General features: G+C 43.6%; 2 protein-coding genes and 1 pseudogene across 3 annotated transcripts; all 3 read right to left on the reverse strand.

Moving 5' to 3' along the window:
- Positions 1–1036: 1036 nt before the first annotated feature.
- Positions 1037–2263, reverse strand: LOC147445852 (DNA-directed RNA polymerase V subunit 7 pseudogene; annotated as a pseudogene). The gene is made up of 2 exons (XR_015189921.1): positions 2098–2263; positions 1037–1729 (listed from the first exon to the last, which is right to left on the reverse strand). The product of XR_015189921.1 is annotated as a DNA-directed RNA polymerase V subunit 7 pseudogene (transcript).
- Positions 2264–4778: 2515 nt separating this feature from the next.
- LOC147445853 (uncharacterized) lies at positions 4779–5820 on the reverse strand. The gene is made up of 2 exons (XM_086526111.1): positions 5285–5820; positions 4779–5178 (listed from the first exon to the last, which is right to left on the reverse strand). Exons 1-2 carry the CDS (start codon positions 5818–5820, stop codon positions 4779–4781), a joined length of 936 nt encoding a protein of 311 aa, XP_086382237.1.
- A 26-nt stretch (positions 5821–5846) lies between these two features.
- On the reverse strand, positions 5847–6659 carry LOC147445854 (MFS-type transporter clz9-like). The gene has a single exon (XM_086524638.1). It carries the CDS (start codon positions 6657–6659, stop codon positions 5847–5849), a length of 813 nt encoding a protein of 270 aa, XP_086380764.1.
- Positions 6660–10748: the final 4089 nt, after the last annotated feature.

The following is a 10748-nucleotide window of genomic DNA, read 5'->3' on the forward strand; positions in this document are numbered from 1 at the left end:
GAAAGATGGAAGTCTTGTATGATAGATCATCGATCTTCCACCAGATGCTATTCTGACCTTAACTTTGTGGCATTCATGTGGTTGCAGCATAAAACATTTTTGTTTGGTGCACCAAGACTGCTGTGCTTTGGCGGTCTTCTTTTTCATTGGGACAGGGAATGCAATACCCGATGCTGAGCGAGATGCACGACTCTAAACTGGTGCAGAGACCATATGCAAATGATGTTTAATATACCTTACATGAAGACAACGTAGTTCAAATTTAGCCCAACCTGCCTCATCTCTTGTTTCAATTATCTTCTCAAAGAAATACAAGCCAAACAACACTTTTCATTGCTCCACCCAGTTCTAACTTGCTGTCTCCCATTAGCCTTGTCAACGAACGTACACTGTGATAACCTTTTGCAAGCGTAGCTACCCTTCAGCAATCAAGAACCCATCCAGCACAAAAATTCACCGAAAGAGTACTTCGCCTTTGGGTCCCTCGACTCTAGCTTGCTTACTCATTGAAAAAACAATCCATACAGCTTTTCATATTTCTTACTGTACTTGGTCCGATATCTGCATTTGATTGACAGCTTTATAAATTCGCTCAACGGCTCTGAAATGAGACACATGGGATACTGATTTGAAATTCCTAAGTTCAAATGCTCTCAGTCTCACCTACAATATAGACATCAAAGCCTAAACATGCATGCCTGCAGAAAGATTAATTTGTCTATGTCATATTGATGTCCAGTTTCGCAAGATCTAAATTGACTATATCAATGTAAGCCTGAGCTTTGCAATACGGAGCCTCGACGTCCCTGGACTCCAATGTAAGGATATACAAAAATATAATCATGAAACTGGAGCTTATACAAAAAGCATTTCTCAGCCAATTTCCTCTTCCATAATTGACAGAAGTTTCAAAAGAGCTGAACCAAAAGGGAGCACACAGCTCGAAGAAACCCAAAGAGGAAAAACATAATTCTAGTTAAGTAAAGCTGAAACGTATGCAACCAAGGTGCCAAGGAGAGCACATAGACTTTGAGCATGTGACACTTGATTGATTTCAAATACATCTCCTTATAAACAGTCTTGATGTGTGTAATCACATAACCAGATGGTTTATGCAAACATTAAGTTGCTTCCATTCACAAAGACTACATAAGTTTGGCTTTCGATTGAAAAACTATACAAAGCACAGCCCTAAGTAGTCCCCATTGATACTTGCAAGGGATTTAAAAGTGCACTGGTCCTCAACCCACTTGACACCAATCAATCGAACACGTAGAATAGTTTTTGCCCGTATTTCAAATCCCTCATCTTCATTCTTGAAACAGGCAGACTCTGTACCTTCATTTTGAAAGAATCGACAGCCGCTCATCATTGCTTCATGCAAGAATACATCATCTAGAGGCCCACATGATAAAAAACAACCACTTCGGTATACCCTCTTGACCTCACCCTCCAGAATTTGCCCTTTGAAAGGCTTGAAAACAATGCAATTGAACTCCACAGGAAAGGCAACAGCCCCCGTGATGCTACGCACTCTTCCTTGCCCTATGTCTTTGAAGGTTGTAGGCGTAACATAAAACCCGTGATCCTCACTGCACTTCATTTTATTGACTTCCAAGATCAACTGAGTCAGTAGCACAGGCAGAAATTCGCACTGCTGGGTGTACAAATGCTTGGGCTGCAAGACAATAAGGCGCTTCATACTAATCTCGAAGAACATAATCTTTTCCTGCGTCCACGACAATAAAGACAATGTAACAACTCTTTACATGGCTTGCAACATGTTTGTAGATGCCATTAAAAGGCAAAAACACGCTACACGCAGCATTGCCTACTTTGAACGTACATACTCTGAGCACATTGGCTCTTTAGTTATGCATGTTGGATCAACATGTGTATGTATGCATGCAAGCATATCTTTTAGATATGCAGAGCTTGACTCTCTAACAAGGTGTCCTGACACTCTTCTTCAGAGAAGATCATGCTCATTACCAGAATGGTCCGCCGAAACCTTTTTGTGCTGCAAGCCATCTCAATGCATGCAAAGAGAGAGAGAGAGAGAGAGAGAGAGAGAGAGAGAGAGAGAGAGAGAGAGACCTGCTGCTGTGCTTATACCGCTGCTCTGTGTCTTTTTGAGTTGACAGAGGTACAGGTTCGTATCCTGCGGAGTTACAGGTTCGGATTCCAGAAGCAGCTGTAGTCGAGTTTGAGAGAGAGAGAGAGAGAGAGAGAGAGAGAGCAGACGAGGAAGAGAATTTTGAACGTTGTTGGGGAGTTTTGAACTCAAAACTTAGCCAATATAGGGACGGTCAAATTGGGAGCTAAAAAAAAGGCTAAAATTGTTGGATGATTTCAAATCTGAGGTAGGATTGCCATGTGTTGGTGAACATGTGGAGGTAAGATGATGACTTGGCACTACTCATAAGAGGTTTTTTTAAGCTGTTTTTTATTTTCTTTTTAACTAAAATGGGGGTGAGAAGTGAGCCGGGCCCGCCCCCCTCAGACAGTTAGTAAATCTCCAAAACATGTTTGGGCAGGTACCATTATACGGACTATTGCATTTCTTTAAAAATCCTCACCAACTCCTTTTACGAGCAGTTGCTGAACCAATTTTTGCACGCCCCTATGAGAAGCAAGCAGCAACGGCATTCCCTGGTGGCAAACCTGTCGGCTCTACGCCAGTTGCACCCTTGGTATTACCGTTGCACCGCATCCCTTGCACCATCTTGAGCTTCACCTTAACCCATCAGGTCATCTAACAAGTGGGGTGGATGGGGAGCCTCATTGTCATCATAAATGGTGGGCCAGAATAGCGAGCAACAACTGTCAGCTATTACACCCGCCCCCTGTGCCACTTGCGCCCCTTGTAATGCCTCCCTTCAGCTGCATCCCTTAGCATCTCTTAGCTTCACCTTGAGCCATCGAATCTGGTGGAAATGCTGCCACAAACACAAGGCACGAAGTTGATGTTGCTCAGAAGGCAATTAGCTTGATGGAGTATCTTGCTGACAATTGCCTCCTTTCAAAAACCTTTCCGGCTTGAATTCCTTAGCATCATCTCCCAGGAACTTCAAAGGTTTCTCCACTTTGGTCTTCTGCCAGCTTCGCGTCTTCTCCAACCAACAACCCACTTTGGGAGTCTCATAATACATTGCAAACGAGGTTACTCACCATCACTGAAGACACTTAAGACTTTTTGTAACACCCAGTGCAGAAAGAAGGTAAAAACACACATGCTCACTTCTCATAAGGCCTTTTCACAGATCCCATGTTGCAATCATGGTGCAAATACGCAGTGCATCAAAGGCTGGATCTTCATCTTCAGCTGAGAAGTAGGCCTACAATCCAAGTGCAAATACGCAATGCCCTCCATGACACCCCAAAATCAGTCATCAATGAAGCTCATGTTGGAGACTTCGGCCTCGCTAAACATGTGGATGCATCGAGGGCTACACAATCAGCTTCAATGGGTTTTGGAAGCTCATATGGCTACATTGCTCCTGGTAACTGAATAACTCTCACAAATTTGCCTTAATTTTATACATTTTAGTCTCATTTTCGCATAATTTGCAGTTGATGAAAGTCTAATTTGCACTTCTTTGTGCACACAGAGGCGGATGGTAATCACTGAGCACTCACATAACGGCAAAGAGAACTCACAAGCATGGTTGTCTGCTTATTTAAATGGGTTCATTGATGCACTCAGAAGAGGAAGATGGTGCGGAACTGACATCCATGACATGCCTTTGCAGTACTCTTTCCAGGTGAGGCTTTGCATTCTAGCAGCCTCACTCAGTACTCGTACATGCTAATAGTACATATTAAATACAACAATACGACAACTCGAGCTACATGGATTGAACAGAGATACATGTCTTGGACATTATGTAAATGATTTTTTAATTCATCATAAAAAATAATAAAACAAGAGAGGAAATAAGATGCCGTAACCTTTCTCAATTTCGATGCACTTATATGTGGATAAATTAACCTCCTAAAAGATTACTCAAAATGGAGCTTCTTACATGAGGGGTTGTGTCGTATACAATTTGATTTGTTAATGGGACTGAAGGAAGACAAAAAACTAAGCCTGTAATGTCGTATGTATTGATGAGCTTGCCGAAATCTTCTCTGCTTCTCCATACAGTTTGCTTTGCTAAAGGAGATAAGACAAAAAGGGTTTCTTGCATACATGGGCGTTGAATCAAGACAAAAATTCAGGCTTTACTGACTTCTTTGTTGATAAACTTGTCGAAATCTTCTCAACTTCTCCATATGGTGCTTGCGGGCAAAAGCATGATATGGCATATCTATGTGTAGTGGTCTTAGTTGAAAACCCTCGAGGGAACCTTGCTCCCATAGAATGGAACGCATTCTACCTTGAAATAAGGTCTGCTTTGCTTCCCATTCTTTCCTTGCATGCTTGGCTTGTTGAGCATCCACCCTTCGTTGTCGTGCTACTTCCATCTCAGCAACTGAGTTGAGTTTTTTCTTCTCCTTTTCCAATCTCTTCTCCTCTTTCACTTTGGCAACTTCTTCTTTCTTAGCGTTCTTTGCTCTCATACTTTCAATGTATTGAGAGGAGGTAAGAATAAGGCTATTGGTGTAGTCTATGAATGATTCTCGATTTCTTGTCTGACACACACTTCTCTCATTGGTACCTGTAGTAATACGGTTGTGTTCTTCGGAAGCCTTTTGTTGTATGGTTAATGATGGAGGTTGATTCTCATCCCCAAACTCTTTCCGAGGTTGCACTTCTGATGTTGGAGGCATATTTCCTAGTCTACTTTGTTGCACTTCTGGTCTTGCCCTGGCTGATAGCTGAGCACCTCCAATAAGTTGGTGAAAGTGTCCCCCCATGAGCTCAGATTGCGGCATATTCTTGCCTCCACTTCGATGCACTTCTGGTCTTGCTCTGGCTGATAACTAAGCACCTCCAATAAGTTGGTGAAAGTGTCCCCCCATGAACTCAGATTGTGGCATATTATCACCTCCACTTCGATGCACTTCTGGTCTTGCTCTGGCTGATAGCTGAGCACCTCCAATGTGTTGGGGAAAGTGTCCCCCCATGAGCTCAGATTGCGGCATATTCTCACCTCCACTTCGATGCACTTCTGGTCTTGCTCTGGCTGATAGTTGAGCACCTCCAACGTGTTGGTGAAAGTGTCCCCCCGTGAGCTCATATTGCATCATATTCTCACCTCCACTTCGATGCGCTTCTGGTCTTTCTCCAGCCGATAGCTGATCACCTCCAACGTGTTGGTGAAAGTGTCCACCCATGAGCTCAAATTGCATCATATTCTCACCTCCACTTCGATGCGCTTTTGGTCTTTCTCCAGCCGATAGCTGATCACCTCCAATGTGTTGGTGAAAATGTCCACCCATGAGCTCAGATTGCGGCATATTCTTGCCTCTGCTTTGATTCCCTTCTGGTCTTTCTCCAACTGATAGCTTAGCACCTCCAATGTTTTGGTGAAAGTATCCACCCATGAGCTCGGATGGCTTTGTTGCTATGGTGACATTTGTTGGAATGTCGCCAGCTTGTAGTAATTGAGTGAAGCTTAGGGAATTGGCTAGCTCGTCTTCCAAAGGCATGGTTGCTCCATCTTCTTCTAGGGTTTCATTTGCCATGGAATTTAGGGCAAGAGCCGCGGTTTCTTCAATGGTTCCTTGCATGGGTGTGCTAGGAACTTGAGATAAGTCATCATCCATTTCTATTGTTCCCTCTTGCGTAATGTTGATGTGATTACACGGCATTCCGTCAAACTTTACTGCTGATGCATTAAGTGGCCATATACCTGTTGCACAGAACCCAACCATGATGTTGGCCGGGGTTAAGGATGAGTTTAGAGCTTTTGAGACAATAAGGCCAACTCTGACTTGCTGGCATGAGATGAGGTTGTCCTATGCTGCCAAATATCTCTCTCCTTGCGGAAGTGAACCTTCAATGATTTGAAAACAGAAACATCTAGGGGCTGCAACTTATGTGAGGTATGTGCTGGTAACGTTATTATATCTATGCCTGCTTCGTGTGCTTTGGCCACAACCTCCAAGGAGACATGACTCCCATGTCCATCAAGAATGAGTAGATGTCTATTTTGTTTACCCATTTGTTGAGAGATAGCATCGTCAAAATGTTGAAGCCAAGCTTGGAAGAGTTCTCCTGTCATCCATGCCTTCCTTTGAATGGCCATTACTGCCCCATCTTCACAGTGTTGAATGTAATTTCCATTAATCCGACTGCCCTTAAATATGTAATATCCAGGAATAGCACTCCCGGCTGCATTGACACAACATAAAACTGTCATCCACTCACAAGAATCGTAAGTGATTCCATAAACAGATTTGGTCCCTCTTCTGGCAAGTAACTTCATTCCTTTGTCTCTAGAACCTTGAAAATCGGTCTCATCTGCATTCCAAATATGTGAGTGAGGATAGTGATTTTGATTATACAACTCTTGAAGGTTGTCATGCAATGTTTTGACTATCTCTGGTCGAAAACTGGTTGCTCTTGACTGATCCAAGCTTTCAGAGACTCGAAAGACCAGCTTTGGGTGTCTTCTTCTGAATCCTTCCCACCAACTTCTTCCAAGAATGCCTTTTGTAAACAATGTTTCCCTGGTTTGGCAAATCTCCGCTACTTTTAGCTTCACATCCATGATTGAGACTCCATGCCCGAAATCACACTTCAAAAAGATCCACTATAGTAATGCTTCCTCCTCTTCCATGGAGAGTACCGACGATGGTCCTTTCTTCTTTTTCTGCGTCCTGCCCTCTTCCCAATTGGATATGGCAGCTCTGCTTATGCCGAATTGCATGAGCATTTGTGTAAGGAGAGCCCATTTTCACGTGCTTGAAGAGCATTCTCCATATCGTGTGCTGTCCGCGTTAGGCTGTGTCATAATAATAAAGTTCTAATTCTCCTAAATGATTTTCTCATGTTAAACTGATCATTTAATATGGGGAAGTGCCAGGGGAGAAAAAGCTAGAATATTGGTTAAGCTAGCAGACCGGCCACAGTAGGGATCGAAAGGAGGGAAAATAGGGATCCAAAGGGGGGGCCATCTGCAAAAGAGCCATGTGCAACAATGAGCTAAAAAGACCCTAAGGTTCAGCCCATTAAGACTTCCAAAATTCAAAGGTTGTGTCCAAAGGTCAACCATGGGGGAATTCGATGCTTTGTGTGTGTCCCAAAAGTTTTTACAAATCCCTACATAGGAGGGGGAGAGCCTTGCTTGTAGGGGATGAGAGAGAAAGTCACACACACACACACACACACACACACACACACAGAAGCTCCCTTCACACAAAGGGAGTGAGGGACACATGTCAGCTCCCTAGCCCAGATGCCCACAAGGTGTACCCAATTCCTATTGGATGGCCTTGGAGGTGGACCAATGAGAATTAGGCTAGAGTAAATCTAGTTTAATTAATTTAAAAACACTTAATAAAAGAACCAATGAGAATTAAGCCCTCTAGAAGACTATTGGACAGTCTCCCAAGGGGTCCAATGAGCATTCAACAGCCCAATGGCTTGCCTGATTCCTATTGGCCAGGAGGCAAAGGGGTCCAATGAGAGTTTAGTTGAATTATTAAATTACCTAAAGCTCTCACAAAAGGGGAAAGGGGGACACATGTCAGAGGGCTATCACTTATGCTGCTTAATTGTCATTGGCTAGCCCTAGGGAGGTCCAATGGGAGGGTAGCATGAGCAAATAGCAAGAGGGCTCAACCAAGAGAGAGGGGGGGGGGGGGGGGGGGGGGGGGGGGGGGGGATTTTTGCAAGGCATTATCACACACACACTCACACAATCTCATGTGTGAAGTAAAGAAGACTCTCTCTCCTTCTCAAGCTTTAATGGAAAGCTTACCACCTACTCCAAGCTTGTGAGAAGGGAGGCCTACACCAACAACTCTTGGCTTTGTGATGCAAATCCAACCAAGAGCCAAGCTTCAATGCATGCTCATCTCCTCTACCATGCTAATTACTAAGCTAAGCTATGCTAATATGAGTGATTATGTGAGGAGATGTACATCTTTCTCGTAAGAATACTCCTTCTTCCTCTCAATCTACTCTCATACCCCGCTAGCTCTCACCATCTTCGAAGGTGTGTGAGGTCTTGGGTCTGAGACCGGAAACAATTGATGTTGTGGTTGATAAGTGTTTTGCTTAGTGCATGAAGCTTTCATCTTCATTGCACTAGCTAGTCTTGAAGGAACACAAAGAATTGTATTGTACAATGTCTCTCTTGATGGGAGAAACCATAATACAAAGCCTTTTGGAGGGGGGACCGGCTCCATGCAAATCTGTTCCTCAACTGTTGTCAATAGCTTAATTTCTCTCTCTTTTGAAAGTATTGTTCATGCTATCTAACTAGGTGTTATGCTTTTTGTTGCTCTCTCTCCACCCAAGCACTCTTGTAATTCTCATTAGGAATCTATTCTAATGAAATGCCCACTATGTTCATGTTAATTTCCGCTACACACAAGTTTTTAGGCCATTAAATTTTACATTGGTATCAGAGCACAAGGTTTCTCTTTTCTTGCTCAACAAGGGAGGTCCTCAAGCTAGCTATAAATGGTTGGTATTATTAATTGCCTGTGAGTAAGTAGAATAGGGATTTTTCAGCCTTGCAGTGCACCTGCCTTTGTGCAGCTAATGGGGCATCACCGTCGAGAGCTATGGTCTTAATAGTGGAGTCCTACGGGGCTTGTCTACGGCTTAACCACTATTGAGCTGTTAGAAGATTGACAGGAGCCGGTGTTGTTTTGGTGTTGAACGACCCTCTCTTCTATTCCTTGCAATTAATGGTATTCGAGCCATGGATACAATAGCTTGAGTGCTTTTTCTAAAGGGGTAAAGAGGAGTAGAAACTAGGGCTTGAAGTGCCAAAGTACACCTAAAAAATTTACACCTAAAAGTTCTTAGAATGGCTGACAATAGTAAAGAGAGTGAAATTAATGTTGATAGCTTTGATTTTGCTAATGAGCAAGCTACTAATGATGCCCCGATGCTTGTTAACTATCTCGTTTCTAAGCTTCAACAAGCCATGGGCAATCCATCTCTCCAAAGTGAAGTGCAACGGCAGCTTCGTGCTCATGGGATTCTTCAAGCTCATCACCATGACGAGAGAACACCTAGGAAGCCTCCTTGTGAGACTTCCAAAAGAGGTCTCTCTCCTATTCGAGAAGAAGAAGAGAATCCATACGAAGGGCTCAATAATTTACTTCTTGATGATGCATCTCCTTCCCAAAGGAGAAATCAAGAGCCTACACCGAAGGAACGAGAAAGAAGTGAGTCTCCTGCCACCTCGGCGGAGATGGCTCCACAAAGACGGCGGGCTAAACGCTCTCCATCACCACCAAAGCAGAGAAGACCATCGCACCCTTCTCCACACCATAATTCAAAGTGGGATGATAAACAGCAAGAGAAGAAAAAGGCGAGAAAGAGGACACCCTCTTCTCCATCTTCTTCATCATCTTCCTCTTATGAAAGTGATGGTGAAGACAACAAAGATCAAGACAAGAAAAAGGTGAGAAAGAGGTCACCCTCTTCTCCACCTTCCTCAAATTCTTCACCTTCTGAAGTTAGTGATGGTGCAACCTTTGAACCATCAAAAAGAAGAGGCCATAGGAAATCCTATGCTGCGTGGAAGAGGTCATCCAAGCTCAAGAAGTTCAAAGAGGGGGGGAAGAGCATCTCTTTCGTTACCTATGATGGCACCTTTGGTGCTACGGACAAAGTCTTGGCCTTTATCCAACAATTTGATGCGGCGTTCGGGGATGAGGGCTTCATGGAGTCCTCTAAACTACGCCATGTAGCTATGCACTTTCAAAAGTCTGCCAGGCAATGGTGGTCTAGCCTACGAGCCAACGGTGAAGCTCCACGAACATGGAAAGCTTTAAGAGCTTCCATTATGAAGCAGTTTTTGGCCACCGATGCCAAAGACAAAGTACTCACCAAATGGCGAAGCTTAAAGCTCTCTCCCTATGAATCCATCCACAAATATGTAGACAAGTTTTGGGACCTACAACTCAAAGACACTGTCTTCAAAAAGTTGGACTTTGGAGAGAAAAATCAACAATTTTGTGCGGGCTTAACCGAAGAAATGGCGGAGTATGTCAAATCCCAAAGGCCACGTACCATATCAGCGCTAATACACCATACTATGGTGGCCTCTCGAATCAATTTCCAAATGGGGGACTCAAAGAAATAATAAGCCCACGGAAAACAAGGGTTCCAACGAGCCTAAGGGGAAGGACAATGTCCAAAAGTCTCCTAAGGTAAACTCCAACAAAGCTAAAGAGAAGGGAGTTTACAAAGGTAAAAAAAAACTCTCTCCTGAAGAGCTTGAGCGTTATCGCAAGGATAACTAGTGTTTCAAGTGCGGCGAACAAGGGCATGCGTACCGTGCTTGTCACCAAAAGAACAACCGCCAAGATCCTCCTAGAGCTACCTTGGTTGAAATCCAAGAGGAGGAGACTCACCAAACTCACCACAAAGGATCTCCTCTATGCCATGCTTGGGGAAAGGTAAGAGAACATGATGCTTTTATTCTCTTTGACCCTAGTTCTACTCACAATTTTATATCTATAGAGTTGGCCACCAAGCTAGGCATACAAGCCTATGAGATGAGAGATGTTCTACCCACAGATAGTGCTTTCAAGGGGCAAGAAGCTTCAGTCACTCCCTTAATCAGGAAATTGAGGCTTCATGTCCAAAGCTATGTGGACAAAGAGGACTTCTT

Source organism: Adiantum capillus-veneris, chromosome 12 (genome assembly GCF_014529385.1).
Source record: "Adiantum capillus-veneris isolate H3 chromosome 12, ASM1452938v2, whole genome shotgun sequence".
Taxonomy (NCBI): domain Eukaryota; kingdom Viridiplantae; phylum Streptophyta; class Polypodiopsida; order Polypodiales; family Pteridaceae; genus Adiantum; species Adiantum capillus-veneris.

Excerpts from the sequence above, each read along its gene's own strand:
- LOC147445853 (XM_086526111.1), bottom strand. The coding sequence starts at position 5,820 with ATGGTTGGGTTCTGTGCAACAGGTATATGGCCACTTAATGCATCAGCA. Across the intron at positions 5,179-5,284 it reads GAGAATATGATGCAATTTGA|CTCACGGGGGGACACTTTCA; the intron begins GCTCATGGGTGG and ends ATGCAATATGAG.
- LOC147445854 (XM_086524638.1), bottom strand. The coding sequence starts at position 6,659 with ATGGATGTGAAGCTAAAAGTAGCGGAGATTTGCCAAACCAGGGAAACA.